At 41.7% G+C, this 15700-nt stretch overlaps 1 protein-coding gene across 2 annotated transcripts in view; it reads left to right on the top strand.

Annotated features, from left to right (window-relative positions):
- The window catches only part of ADAMTS12 (ADAM metallopeptidase with thrombospondin type 1 motif, 12), a 375774-nt gene that overhangs the window by 140775 nt on the left and 219299 nt on the right, over positions 1-15700 (top strand). For both annotated transcript variants that reach the window (XM_011952570.1, XM_011952571.1), the window contains exon 3: positions 12722-12866. In XM_011952570.1, the coding sequence (XP_011807960.1) occupies positions 12722-12866 (145 nt within the window). The remainder of the gene's footprint in view (positions 1-12721; positions 12867-15700) is intronic.

Raw genomic sequence — 15700 nt, 5'->3', positions numbered from 1 at the left:
TTATTTTTCCAAAGCTGATGGCATTGGAGTGCTGGACTCTCAATGTTCAGTTCTGGTGTTATTTCAAGAGGAATATTAATGAGCTACAGTATGTTTCAGGGAGAATGACCAGACTGCTGAAGAATTAGCACAATGGGAAATGTCAAATGGTCAAAAGGAATGGAAACATTTAATGTGAAAAGAGAAATCTTAGTGGCACATGATAAATGTCATCCAATCTATTTAAGGATATATTGTGTATAAAATATATTAGACATATTCAGGTATAGTTCCAGAAGGCAGAACTAAGATGATGAACAGAAATTATAAGGACACAGATTTTTCATCATGCCATAAAGGGAAGAGATTTCTAATTAAAGTAGTTTAACAATCATAGATGACTTGAGAAATAGTCACTCCTCGCTGGAAATGCATTTGTGTGTGTAGACGAGCGTATTTGAGGAGGCAGCTCCAGTATCAGCTGAAAACAGAGCCCTTGCAGTGTCTTACAGTGCTAAGATTATCTGATTTTATAGAAGAAGCCAGTATTGTTTCTTAATGAATGCTATGTGCCAGGCACTACAGCCCTGTAGGTGCTTCCTCATAATATTTCGTTTGTTCTTAGCAGCTGTATCAAGTACTCATTCCCTGTTTCTCCTATGAAGAAACAGTTGAGACTCAGCCATCAACCCATTTGACCAAGGTCACACAGAATGATTATAAGAACTCAGATCCACATTAGCTCTAAAGCCCAAGCTCTCCATTCCATATCAATAGTTTTGAATCTGGAACCAGAATTTAAAATAAATGAAATAGAGTGACACAGAATGGAATATATCAGAATGCCTCCCACATAGGAAAAGGGGGAAGCATTGTTTCCTGCAACATTTGTTTGCATGTGAATTGGTTGTGATATGAAATGGATTTTATACTGTGGGTCACAGCCAATGCCCTAATGTCATGGTCCTTTGGCCTCCTGGACTTCCCTGAATGGGTCTACTTTGTTGATCCATTTCCATGACCACTCCCTAGAGTGTATTAGTTTCCTAGGGCTGCTTTCTTTCACAAGTCACCACAAAGTGACCTAAAACAACACACACTTATTCTCTTCCAATCCTGGGAGTCAGAAGTCAAAAATCAAGTGTTGCCAGGGCTGCCTTCCTTTTGGAGGGTCCAGGGGAAAATCTGTTTTCTTGCCTTTTTCATTTTCTAGAGTCACCTTGGCTCCTGGCTCCTTCATCACATCACTCCAACCTCTTGCCCCTGTCACTTCATCTCCTACTTGTGCGGATCCTCTTGCCTTCCTCTTATAAAGGCCTTTCTGATTGCATAGATCAACCCTGATGGTGCAGGACAGTCTCCCTGTCTCAAGATTTTTAACGTAATCACATCTGCAAACTCCCTTCTGCTAAGTAAAGTAAGATATTGGCAGGTTCCAGGGATTAGGACGTGGACAGCTTTGGAGGAGTATATTCAGCCTACCACACCAGGCTTGCTTTACAAATTCTGAATGCTCAAACTTAAACAGTCCCCTTTCTGGCCACCCCTTCCTCTGCATTTGCCTTCTTTGTCATTTCCCTTGACTTGCTTTTCACAATCTCAGCTAAGCCTTCAACCTGGCTGCATAAAAGGTCAGTTCCTTCTCCCATTCGTCAGAGCAGCTTCCCAAATGCCCGTCTACTTGCCTTAAGCAGATGATCTTACCTCATACTTAAAGAGAAAAAGAGGTTCCTGGTGTGTATTGCTTCAGCTCCCGTCCTGTCTTTTCTCCCTATGCCATCCTGGAAGGAGGACACAGCACTGCTAGTTACTCTGAAGTACTAGAGAACAATGAATAGTTAACTGAAGATGTCATTTGTGCATTTTGTTGTACATTTGTAAAGGAGATTATGTTGTACATTTCCTATCATGCTCCATGATAGGAAACATTCCTGCGAACCTTTCACTTTGGCTGCCAGCTGCTGCGTCTCCGTCCATGGATTTTTCCCTTCTAGCCTCGTCATCTCCAGCTCGCCCCTTTCTTTGTGGGTTATTTCCAGGTCTCCTAACTTTTTTCTTCTTTTATTTATTTATTTATTTATTTATTTATTTATTTATTTATTTATTTATTATTTTGAGACGGAGTCTCACTCACTCTGTCACCCAGGCTGGAGTACAATGGCACGATCTTGGCACACTGCAACCTCCATTTCCTGGGTCCAAGCGACTTTCCTGTCTCAGCCTCCTGAGTAGCTGGGACTACAGGCACATGCCACCACGCCTGACTAATCTTGCATTTTTAGTAGAAATGGGGTTTTACCATAGTGGTCCAGTTGGTCTCAAACTCCTGACCTCAGGTGATCCACCTGCCTCTGCCTCCCAAAGTGCTGCGATTATAGGTGTGAGCCACTGTGCCCGGCCCTGTTCTTTCTTAAACTTGATTATTTCAGTCTTTCTCAGCTCCTCTCCACCACCCCTTTAATGTTGTCTTCAAGGATGTGAAAGCCTATTAGACTAAGTGGGAAGATTTTTATTGCCCCCAGCCAAAAAATACTACAGTTACTCAGACCTATTCTCCTTGCAGGGTAGTGGGGGATTACATATAACTAAAATGAATTTATTCTGCTATAATTATGATATTAGTGGGCCATAGCAAATGGAGACAGTGGGTGTGGGCATATTCTGTAAAGAAAGACCCTGTGGTAAGTCAAATCTTTCTTTGCCTTTTTGTTTTAGAGACATGATGCAGATATAAATATTTATTAATGTCCTCATTTATGTCTCTAACATCTCATTCAATCTCCTCTTCATTTCGCTACCCTTTCTCCACTGTGACTCTTGGTGAGATCAACACTACCAAATTCCTCCTGGTTAGCCTATGTCCATCACTAAGCCATCAGAGATGATATTCCCCTCTACCCCAGATCATTGTGAAACATACCTGGAATGCTGTGTGTGAGGCCTTCACAGTAAGGAGGATAGTCACTACATGGCCACGGCAACAGCCTTGCCTGGCTGCTCCTCCTTCCAGGGTGGGAGCACTCCCTCATCAGTGATCATTGCCCATCAGGGTGGGAGAAGAAGGCCCAGGGCCATGTTCTCCTCAGCCTTGGGAAGGCTTTGTGTCCTTCCAGTGAAGGATGGTTTCTGGTTTGAAAATGGTGAGCTACTGGGGTATCATGAAAAAGTAGTGCTGTGTCAAGGCTAAATCCACCATAATGGCTTTTTGCTTCCTGCAGGGAAAGTGCTTTCACTCCTGGAAGCCGGTTCTCTCCCATCCTAATAACATGTTTCCTGGGCTCCCCATGTGCTAGCAAGTTTTCCTTTTCCTTTTAGTCTGACACTTTATTTTCTGGTGAGACATGGCAAATGTGGGTTTGTGGATTGCTGCTTAGAAGTGCGCACACACACACACACACACACAGAGAGAGAGAGAGAGAGAAAAGACAGAGAAATTATAAGAAGCAGAAAACTTTTCTGATAAAAGATTATTGGGTGCAAGATAAGTAGTAAGAAATGACCAGAAGACTCTGGCATTCCTCTTTTTGCTCAGGGCTTCAAAGAACCATGTTTTCAGTGATGTCATTTATGGGGCTCCTACCCTTGTCCCTGAGAACAGTGTTAGAGAGAAGTTCTGATAAGCTTTTTGGATGCTACAGTGTCTCTTAGTTGATGCTCCTTGATTTCATTGGCTAGTCCAGAAATGCATGGTTTGAGATGTCATGAAAATTCCTTTCCTAATTTTCAAGAAGGCCTGTCGAGTTCTTCAGCATGTATGTCAGTCCAGCTTCTTTCAGAATGCCCATTTTCTTCTTGACATGAAATAAATTCACATTTATTTTACATTTCAAATGCAAAACATTTATTCAGCCAGGGTACCTGCCTACTGGAATGTTTTTCAAATCTTTTATTTTGGCATCTTTTTATCATCCTAGTCTGCCAAAATCTTAAAGACATTGTGAACCTTGAATTCAGGGGAATAGTCTTCACAAACTGCAATCAGCAATTGTCACAGTTGGAACTTCTTTTGATGAGGAAGGTTAACTAAGTGTTAATTGGGGCCATTACTAGTACTTCTCTATATCCTTAATGCTATGCCAATTGGAGGTGAGGGGTGGGAGGTGAAAACAGTTAAGCACCACATGATGGAAGAATGCAGTGCCTTCCAAAGGGTGGTACATGGATTATCTATAGCAGAAACCTCAGGATGCTTGCTACAGTGCAGATTCCTGGGTCTTACACTAGATTTACTGAATCTCTGTGCAGGGCTCTTGGGCATATGCATTTTTAACAAGCTCTCCATATGATTCTTTTGCACATTAAAATTAGGAAACCCCTGGGCTAGTGGGTCACCTAATACCTTATTCTCTTTGGTGGTTGCATTTTTTATTTCTAAAGATCCATTTTATTGGACTGAGTGGCTATCAATGACTTACTCTTCTTTCTGTAGGAACAGTAGTTTGTGAATTTGTGGGAGCAGTTCTTGGGAATTGAAATGAAATAAATGTACTCAGTTCCAAATGCTATCAAGTGAGAAACAAAGATAATTAACTAAAAGGCAACTTTTCTAGTCTTATGTGAGCAGAGGGTTTTCTTCTAAAACCAAAAACTGAGTATTTCCAGAAACAAACAACTGTTTTAACCATACTTCAGGATGAGGAAATGACTGATTTAGTCATGGAAGAGTTGAGATGCTGTCCATCAACGTGAGGACATCCACAGAGACAGCAGATTGACTGAAGGCTGGCACTGTTTGGGATCCTTTTCATGAATTACCTTATTTACTTCTTGTCAGCAAAAACCATTTTGTCATGGTCATTTTACAGATGAGGAAGCTGAGGCTCAGAGAAACAAAATTACTTGTGCAAAGCTACACTGCTTGTTAAAATGCTGGAATTGAGTGCTGAACTTAGCCTGTCTCCAAAGTCTGGCGTCTTTTGCTAGAGAAAAACAAACCATGCTATAGAATCTGCTTCCAGCAGGAAATACAGCAGGCCAGCACTTGGCATCCATGGTTGATTTAGAGACTTGGAAAGGAAGTCTATTGAAGGTTTAATTCCTTTGAAGAAATCTCCATTTGGGAATTTGCTTGATTCTGCCTGTGAGATGCCCTAAGAACCAATTTCTCAGGCCGAGAAGGTACCTGGGATGTGCTGGAGGCTTGATTAGAAGCCTTAGCCATGGTTTCCAGCTCTAAGACTCTATCAAAGAGGAGAAAAGAGAAATTGATTAATTCTGTCCCTGCTCAGATTTTTCCAGATTCAGTCACCACTGGTTCTACCTCAGTTAGTGGGGTATCATCTGATCTGTTTTGTGTTAACTAAGGGCAGGCCTCTTCCTAGAGGAGAACAATTCTCATCTCCTCCCTGCTTGTTGGTGAGACCCACAAGCTTTGCAGTTGTGAGAAAGTTACGTCTGTGGCCATGAGGAGAGAGAGAGTTGGAGTTAACATGTATAGTGCCTTCTCCTTATCCCACCAGTATCTGAATCTGGACTATGAGTTGGACATGTCCGAGTATGTCCAACCTCCTGGCTCTGTCAACTCGGAGTCTGACAAATCCCCCATGACAACTACTAATGATCTGTTCCGTCTTGCTTCCTTCTCTCTACCCTTTTGCCATCAGATCCTGCCTACGCTGTCCATCGGTTCACACCTTCCTCCTTCTGCTCAGAATTTTAGTGACACTGACATCTGGAAATTTTAGTTTTACTTTTGTGGGAGCCCTTTACCCCCTTGCACAAATCCACATCCTTTCTCTCCAGCCCTCAGGCAAGCCCACTGCCATTGTTTTTCTGAGAACAGTTGTTACTCCATTGCCTGCCTGCCATCAGCTTCACTTCCTACTTCTGCTGAAGGAGTGCTGCTTTTGTTCATTATGCCCAGAGGCTGAAAGTCAGAGTGTGGCCCCTTATTGCAGCCTAGCGATGGCTCAGGATCAGCCTGGCAGTCCTCCCATCTGTCTGTGTGGGCAGCACCTCTCTGCCTATTTGAGTTTCTACAGTGTGGCAGGGGATAGCTTTTTAAAAAATGTCTCTGTCCATTTCTACAGAAACCCTTAACTTGTGGCCCAGGCATCCCTTAGACTATCATAGTAGTTAATATCATGGTAGCATATTAGCATAAGAGCTAATAGTGCAGTACACTTATCATGCACTTACTATGTGTGGATACTCGTCCAAGCACTTTACACTGACTCGTTTAATACACATGAAATCCTTTAATGAGTTAATAAGTTTCTATCAGTATTCCTATTTATCAGATGAGGAAACTGAGGCCTAGGCTTCAGTTACTTGCAGCTAAGAGATGAGTCAAACAAATGGACTCTAGAGTACCTGCTTTCAAAGCACCACTTTATACTGTGTTTGCCGTAGATGATGCTATGATGAAATGAGAAACTGCATTTATTGAGCACCTACCATATGCCAAGACCTCTGCTAGGCATTTTACATACAGTGTCTCTGATAGTCATAACGCTGCAAGTTAAAATAGATTTTGCCCCATCTTACAGATGAGACAACTGGGGCTCAATGTGTTACACAGTGTGTCCAAGATCACACAGCTCATGCTGTTTCTATTAAACCCTATCATACGTTTTTGATCCTTTGTTCTTTTGGAATCCGTTTTGTACATTTTCCAACAAAGGGATATTTTTTCCCACCACTTGGATTCTGAGCTGCCAGCCAGTGGATGTGGTCTTGTGTATATTAGGGTTGTATTAGGCTCCTTCAAAAAGCATCTGAGAGGGATGAGGGACATGTAGTTGATATTTCAGGGCTCTCAGGGTACAACCCCCTCCAGAAGTGGAACCCAGCTTCCACTTCTGCATGATCACAGCCCCTGTCCCAGGTTCCTACTAGAACATCTGTTCCCATTCCATTCTGTCCTCAGGACAGTGGCAGCCCCCTCACATAGCCCTTATCATGTTACATTTATTCCCAATGATTCATTTTAAGTTTTGTGAATGTTGCATTTTTTTTATATCCAGGTGTTTCTATTGATTCTCTGAAGCCTGTGTGCAGTGCATGGCTGTTCCCAGTCTGGCCCCTGATGTATTTGCTCATGAAACCAAACCATTATAGTGAAGTAGGTCACATTTTTGCATGTCATTTTCTTTTAAGGCAAGTGCTTAAACTGGCCCTGATGACAGCTCTCATCACTATAGATGAATATGCTTATGATTATGAATCTCTCTCTTTCCTTACTTGGCCAGTCTTTACAAATAAGCTGTCCAATATTGGAGCCACTAACTGCCTGTGGCTGCTTAAATTTAAGCTAATTAAATTTAAATAAAATTTAAAAATTCAGCTTCTCTATTGCATTGGCTATATCTCAAGTGCTCAACAGTCGCATGGGGTTCGTGGCTCCCAAATTGGACATTGCAGATAGAGAATGTCTTCATCACCGCAGGAAGTTCTGTTGGACAGAGCTGTTTTAGGGCAGAGGGACCAGCTCTGTTGTGTTGCTGTATCCCCAATACCTGCTTGGCACATGGTAACTATCAGGCGGATACACCAATGTCTTCCTGGCTTCAGTCCATATTTCCTGAAACCACATGAGTTACTAGGGCTGCCCAGACTCATATGCAAAATCTTCATGAATTGATGGCATCATTGGTCACTCTCTTCACTGGCTTCATGGAGGCCACTTAGGCATCACAGCAGAGGGTAGGGTGTGCTGGGGGAAGTCTTCCCAGTGATCCTACTCCCACCTCTCTTTATGCTGAGGCTTCTGTAATCTCTTGACTTATACTTTCTGCTGACTTATGATTTTGGCTGTGTATTACATGAGAAAAAAAACTTGTCTCTTGCAAACCAGCAACAAGAAATAATAATTCAGAGAGCCTCTCATGACTTCAGGACTGTGCCAAGTGTTCCGGAGTCTATAGAAGTTCAATCTTGGCTTCACTGTCTGAAAGCAGCCACTCTCACTGGCCTCTGAAACACAGTGCTAGAATCCATAGCACCCATGGAAGAGCCGCTCCAGTGAAGGTTGTGTTCTGTGGGGAAGCGCTCTGTGACACAGGACTTCAGGTCTAGGCTCTAGGCCCAGTGCCACCAGAGGCCATGGGTTTGCCTCTTAAATTGTGTGAACACTAAGTCCTTTTCAGCATAAAATTACCCCAGGCTTTGCTGTTCCCTTCCCTACTTGTTAATGAATATCAGCCTTGTCTTCCTGGCTGGATTGTATGTAAACCTTGAGGGCAGGGTCAGTACCTTTCTTAGCCCTCTCAGCACAGGGCTGACCCTATGATAGATATAGATTGATACTTTGTAAGATAAATTTTTGGGGTGCTATTTTATCCTGTCTATATGATGAGGAACAGGTGATGTCTTTTCCAGTGCTTCATATACTATAATTGGGCACCTTGGGTACCTTTTTATCCCCAATTTTTTTTTTCTGTTCTTGATTTCAGAATGTGTTGTGTTGTCTTTATCACTATAGGAATAAACAAATTCATCTGGTAACATCTGCGATTTTCAAATGAATAAAAGGAATTTTCAAGGCAAGGTGATGGTTTCAAAAGCACAGTTCCATCACACAAGTCCAGGGGGCGCCTTCATGTGTCCTTTACACTATCATTGGCTCTTACCCTTCAGGCTTTACCTGTGGTACTCCAGAAGGCACAATAGCATGGGATAGGTGACTCTTCAAGATCTCTAGTCTCTGTGACTCTAGAACATTCTATTCACAAATTCCATATAAGATGCTGCCAGCTTCCCACTAAACCCCAGATCACTGTCACTAATTGAAGTAAATATCACATACGTCAAGATGACTAATATGTTGATGCAAGTTGAAGGGAGGGAGGAAAGATTATGGGCAACTCTTCTCACTCTGGAACTGTACAGAAGAGTGAGACAATTCTTCCCCATCCTTCCTCATCAAAGAGCAGTGGAGGTCAGATACCAGCTGGCTCACACCAATGCATCTCAGCCTTTGGTCTTATCCCCACCATCGGGGCTTGCTGTATTTCTCCTAACACAATATGAAGAGTCTGATTTAATAGGCCGGGGAAATTCATCCCCTGTAACAAAATTTTTTTTATTGGTCAGCCCCTAACTCTTGAAATGAACTAGTAGCCTTTTTGTGTTTGTGTGTATATCAAATAATTTTTCCTCCAAACAATTCAAATTAGGCTCAAAACGGACATTTTAGTGTTGGAAATCAGGATCATTGTTACCCATGGGGGATGTCATTGATCTGGAGAAGGAACAGGGGAGTCTCTGAGCTGCTGGTAATGTTCTATCTCTGCATCTAGGTGTTCCTTTTATAAAAGATTTATGGGGATTTACAATTAGGATTTTGTACATCTCTCCATATGTTTATAATGCTTCAAAATAAAGTTTATTTTAAACAGTTTTTAGTAGACTTGGGAAGCATTCACAGATTTTTATTTTATTTATTTATTTATTCATTTATTTACTTTTTGAGACGGAGTTTCGTTCGCTCTTGTCTCCCAGGCTGGAGTGCAATGGCGCAATCTCGGTTCACTGCAACCTCCACCTCCCAGGCTCAAGCAATTGTCCTGCCTCAGCCTCCCAGATAGCTGGAATTACAGGTGTGTGCCACCACACCTGGCTAATGTTTGTAGTTTTAGTAGAGATAGGGTTTCACCATGCTGTTTCACCATGTTGGCCAGGCTGGACTCGAACTCCTGACCTCGGGAGATCCACCCACCTTGGCCTCCCAAAGTGCTGGGATTATAGGCATGAGCCACCGTGCCCAGCCAGATATTTTTAACTTAATTAAAACAGGTAGGTGAGTTTATTTGCAGAAGAGAGTTAGCAGTATGCAGAGACTCCTGGATACCGGGTGGGAGAAGAGCAGATGACATGGGAGGTGAAGGGGCATGTTTATCTTGGAGCTTTAGCCTATGGTTCATCCTGCCCAGGTTCTTCTGAATGCCCAGTGTTAAGTCCGCACTAAATTGTACTTTTTCCTCAATTCCATTTCCATTTTCCTTTAAAGATGTAAAAGAAGTGAGCAGGTTGCAAAGAAGACTGGAATGGAAACTATTTTCTTTGGTTCAGGTACAGACCTGGTAACTGAAGAAGGTGGTTCTCTTGGGCAATTTGCTTCAGGGAAAGTAGGAGCCAGCCCTTTCTTTGGAAAGCAAACCATGAGTGATTTTTTTCTAGCATGACCCTAGCTCCAGTTAGATGAGAGGAGACCAATAAACTGGGCTCACCTGGGTACTAGATGTACAAAGCTCTATGTTTATACGTTGGGAGAGAGAAGAGGTACAGAGTTTAGCTGAGGAATTCCCCACCTCTCTCTCCCCACAGCTGCTTCATCCCCTCTCCTACCTGTTCCCTTCTCCATGACAAACACACAGGATCATGGGACCAGCAACCTACTTGCATGTCAGCAGATCTCCGGCTTCTCTTCTAGCGGATGAGTCAGCAGCTCTCACAGGTTTCCAGGTAGCTTCTGAGAAACATTGAGGTTGAACAGGTGATTTCCATGTGCACCCTGACAAGACCACCTTGTGGAGGAATGCAAATGGAGTAAGCCTTTAGGAAGATGCTGGTTTGGTTCTCAGGCATTCTCATTCATGTTGCGTGTAAAATGGTTATTATGTCCTCAAGTGGAGTCCCATCTGTTTCTTCTGTGCCAGTTGGGTCCAAAATTTGAGGCTGAAGAAATACCAGTAAATCCTTCATCTTGGTCGTATCTTTTGTAGTTTTTCTCCTTCAAGGACATCAGTATTGGGCTGATAGCAGGTGCACTAGGGGCCGCTAGGTCCAATCATCCTTGAGGACTCCTGGACTTCTGCTTTGTTTCCATGGAATAAATGAGCTTTCTGACAACAGGTTCACATTCTCCTCTTGTGCCTGGTCTCTGACTCAGAAGAGAAATGGAACCAAATCTCAGCACTGCACAGAGTCTGTTTCCCACTATTTTATGGCAGTTATTTCACAACTGTCTTTGGGCCTTGTCTGTTCTTCCTTCCTGTTCCAGAGATTATCCTCAGAGACAGATACTGAAAAAAATGTCTTGTTTTCTGAGCAATGTCAGCATAAAAGCAAATTGTGTCAGATGTAACTGCTATTGGAGCTGGTAGTTAAAGTATTACCCCTCTGCATTTATAAAGCAGTTTGCATGGCACTGTTACAAGCTTCACCTCATTTGATTCCCCTAACAGCCTCATTTGATTTCCCTGCTACTATGAGGTAGTAGGCGTTGCCCCCTTTTACAGAAGAGGACTTTGTGCCTCAAAAAGTTTACATGACCCATTCGAGGTCACACAGCTGTTCTTATTACTCCCAGTAAAGTGCTCTATTTTTTCTGTTGTGCTTATTATTAAATAAATTCTAAGGTCAGCAATCAAAATAGGAAGCCGATTGTGAGGTTTGTGTTAAGATCTTGTTACATTACTGGCTGCAGTGAAGCAAACATTTTGGAAAGACTCCCAAGTCTAGAGCTGTCCGGTGGAGACCAGCATCCCTCTTTGTTGGAGCCCCTCTTGCCTCCTGACTGTGGGGGCTCCTCAGCTTGTCTTCAGACTCATCTGTAGAGCAGGAAGCCTTGAGTTACTGATGAATAGTGAAAGGAGCTTGAACCTTGAAAGCCTTCTGCAGTTTCCTTAAGCCCCCATGTTTCCAAGTTCAGTTTTGCAACCTTAACATTTACTGAGCTGCTATATTGACTCTGAAACCCTATTACAATAAAATGACATAGAATCAGAGATCCAGAAAGAGCCTAATGGTAGGTGAGACTATGAGCCAGGCCCTCTTCTAAGACCTTTGCATATATTAACTCATTTACTCTTCATAGCAACCCTTGATTTATCCTATTTTTCAGCTGGGAAATTAAAAACTCAGCCAGTCACTTGCTCCCTATTGCATGGAGGAGTTGTTTAGTTTGAACCTAGTTTAATTCCCTAGTCTGAGCTCCTGATCACTTTAATGTGATGCCCCAAGCAGTCCGTCTAGGTCAGTTCCTTTGTTACACAGACTTAGTGTTGAGATCCTGAGAGTTAAACCTGGATTCTTAGGAGATCATTGACAAAGCAGTTTTCTAAGCACCTCAAATGGGCACTAAACATTCTCCTGAAAAAGGACAAGAGAGTTGTAGGTTAGAGCACTTCTAGACTTGACCTCTAAAAGGAGTTACTCATTGGCCAGTGTTCTGTAGCATATCACTGATTTTCATATCTGTGAAATCAGAATGTCCCCCTTTCCCTAGAAACTGACAGAGGGCTTTCTGCTGTAGGCCCCTGAAACTCAGTCTCAGATCAAGGACTTTGCATTATGTTTCTTCGTTTTCTTGGGTGAAGAGTGCCATTAAACACTTCCAGCCACACAGTTGTGTGAATATGTGGCTGGGCTACCCCCATGCAGGTAAATGTTCTAAAAGTTGTCAATGGAGTATGGGACATAGATCCCAACTCCATAATAGAACAATTGGGAAATGTTGGGTCTTCATTTGGGATCCATAGATATCCAGCAATGGGTTTTAGAGCAATCTGTGAACCTAAAGAATTGTAGGCTACATTTCAGATTCATGTGTATATATGTGCACTTTTTTCAATAAGGTCACAAAGGGATCCGTGACTCCCAAATATTTAATAACGATGACTATAAAGGTATTTCACTAAATTATTTGCATGTAACTCTTCTATGAGATCAAACAGCAAACTCTGAAAGCACTGGTCTTAGGAGTTTCAGAGATACTCATAAGGTGTAGAATTTTTCACTTTGTTTTTTGTCTGTTTATAGAATTGGTTAAAATAAACTTTCTTATTGACTGTATTTACAGACTGGATTTTTCCAACTACCACATGGAGACTTTTTCATTGAACCCGTGAAGAAGCACCCACTGGTTGAGGGAGGGTACCACCCGCACATCGTTTACAGGAGGCAGAAAGTTCCAGAAACCAAGGAGCCAACCTGTGGATTAAAGGGTATTGTGACTCACATGTCCTCCTGGGTTGAGGAATCTGTTTTGCTCTTTTGGTTGTTTTATTAAAACATGACCTATTCTTATTCAAGTCTCTTATCTTCTCTGTATTCTTTTTTTAAAATATCTTCATGACATTCAAATCTTTTCTGTATTCTATTGCCAGAAAGTGTACATTCTTGTTGGTTGTATAAACCCTTTCACTTGTCAATACTCGAGTCCCTGCACATTCTTAATGAGAAGGAAATAAAAGCATCTTTGCCACATTAATTGATGATACTTATAAGACATTTATAATGAATTTTTTTTAAAAAATCTCTTCTGAATAGTGTAGAGGAAAATAGTTAAAATAAAGACGTAATGATTTTCAGTATTAGCAGTGTTATAGTGCATTAGTATGGATTACCAGACAGCTTGTCACATCTGCATATGGAAGGCAGATTTAAATGTTTGATGATGCTCATAATAATGTGTGAAGAAAAACTGAAAAAATTATCAACACATTGTCAGATGATGAATTCAGTAAAGCCTCTTTTGGCTACACAGTGTCGTGTCTGCAGTTTGCTGAGCTGCATTCCCTGTCCTTAAGCCCCAAGAATGATCTGAATTGGTCCTCTTGGCCTTGTCCCAAATAATTTCAGGTAGTTTTCAGAAGTAAACTGATCCAAGTCACTTCTTGCAACTCCCACATTCTTCTTACTGTGTAGGAGATAATAAACTATGCATTAGTTTATCAGGATTGGGAATCGGGACAGTTTCTTAAATATTATATAATATCTCCTTTCTTCAGAGAAGAAAACAATGCCAGAGGGGCCGTTAACAAAAGGAATCCCTAACGTTATTTATGTGTCTTGAGGATTTGGAAACTATAGACCTCAAAGGGAAAACAGATGATGAGGGAGTGAGGAAAGGTAGATTCTGAAAAGGGCAGGAGGGACTCAGAACTGGAGCTTTGCAAATAGGAGAGTGAAAGGACAAGGGGACAAGCCACTTCCCTACAGACTTCACCCAGACCCTATGCCAGATAGCAACTTCCCTGGGAGTTTCTTCTATCATCTTAGCAGACCATGTAAGCAATAAGAAACTTTTGAGTCTAAAATGTTTTCTGTACAGCAAAACAGACAACTGCTTTAAATTGTTAACTTCAGTAAGCTACTGCAGCTTTGTTCTAAATTAGATAACTTACTGGCTAAATCCTCTAACAAGTACCAAGAAAAGAGATGAAATATATCATGTGGCTGATTTGAGTGATGAAGGTATCAATACAGATAAGTTAGTCTCAATGTGAATATCTAGCATTCTCTTGTTTGTCATTGATCCATCACCTGGATAATTGCCCAGTTCTATTACACTCTGGGTGATGGGGAACACTTTGTGATCTGATACCTTTTAAATCACTAGAACGTCAATACAGTGGAGAAAGTTACTAGGATAGTGAGTGAACTTGGCTGGACACTCGCTCCTGTAGGCATCCTTGCTCTGTGAAATGAGTGAGACAATACCTCATCTACCCACCTTGAACACCTCTCTCTCATAACTCCCCTATTGAGGCAGAGTTAATTACAAATGAATTGAGAATAGCAAATATTTAGTCATGAAAACAGAAGGGATGGATTGGAAAAGAGTGGGGTTTACAAATATCAAGGCCCCCTATTAGGGCGTAGGCAACTCCACAATTACAATGTTTGTCATCCCATTTCATGTTGTGCTTCTAGGCCAGTCTCAAGACTTTCCACTTCTAAAGAACCTTCTCTGATTAATGCCATACAATCTTTGCCTTGCTAATTTCTCCACCAGATGGGATTTCTCCACCAGATAGAATTTCCACCAGCTGTAATTTCTCCACCTTTGTATCTTGAGGTACTAAGCAAGTATGAGAGAGTATCTGGTAGAGAAATTCACAAAAAAGACACTCTCTTACATCTGCTTAGTACCCCAGAATGTCAGAATTGAAGAGCTCTACTAGAAGAACCTTTGAGGGTGCCTTATGTAGCTTCCTTCCTTCTTTCACCAAAGAGATAGTTGTGTCTCAGAGAAGGGAAAGAATTGTCAAAAGCATCAGAGTAATTGGTGTCAGAATATAGCCAAGCTCACGAGTCACAGTTCTATTCTACCTGAAGCTTTATACGGTCTCCGGTTTACTTTTTAAGTCTTCCTTGAATATAAACCTTGTTTCATCAATAATTCTCACGAGCCCTATTAGAATAGGTATTCCCTCCCCAGTCAGTGTGTAACAGAGGGTTCAATGCAAAGTAGGAATTCAGTAAGCCATCAAAAAGGAACTGACAAAGAGTATTTCATAGCCAAGAAGATGAAGCTAGAGTGTATTAGTGTCTAATATATATGTCACTCATGGAAAGAAAGAAGAAACATGCCTTTTCCAAATATTGAGGAAGTATCAACTGTGTGTGATCATTTCTCTTCTTCAGACAATATGTGTAATGCATAGCTACTGTTTAAATAGTAGCTAGAGATTCAAGAATTGCTAATGTGCTTGTGAATATTCTTAAACTACACATGATGTTTAAATTTTTTTTTTAATTATTATTATACTTTAAGTTCTAGGGTACACGTGCATAACGTGCAGGTTTGTTACATACAGGTTTGTTACATATATACATATGTACAAGTATACATACGTATACTTGTGCCATGTTGGTGTGCTGCACCCATCAACTCGTCAGCACCCATCAATTCGTCATTCATATGAGGTATAACTCCCAATGCAAGCCCTCCCCCCTCCCCCCTCCCCATGTGTGATGTTCCCCTTCCCGAGTCCAAGTGATCTCATTGTTCAGTTCCCACCTATGAGTGAGAACATGCGGTGTTTGGTTTTCT

Source organism: Colobus angolensis, unplaced genomic scaffold (assembly GCF_000951035.1).
Source record: "Colobus angolensis palliatus isolate OR3802 unplaced genomic scaffold, Cang.pa_1.0 Scaffold341, whole genome shotgun sequence".
In the NCBI taxonomy this organism is placed as follows: Eukaryota; Metazoa; Chordata; class Mammalia; order Primates; family Cercopithecidae; genus Colobus; species Colobus angolensis.
The sequence above is the reverse complement of the archived record's forward strand: the minus strand, read 5'-3'. Positions and strand labels throughout refer to the sequence as shown.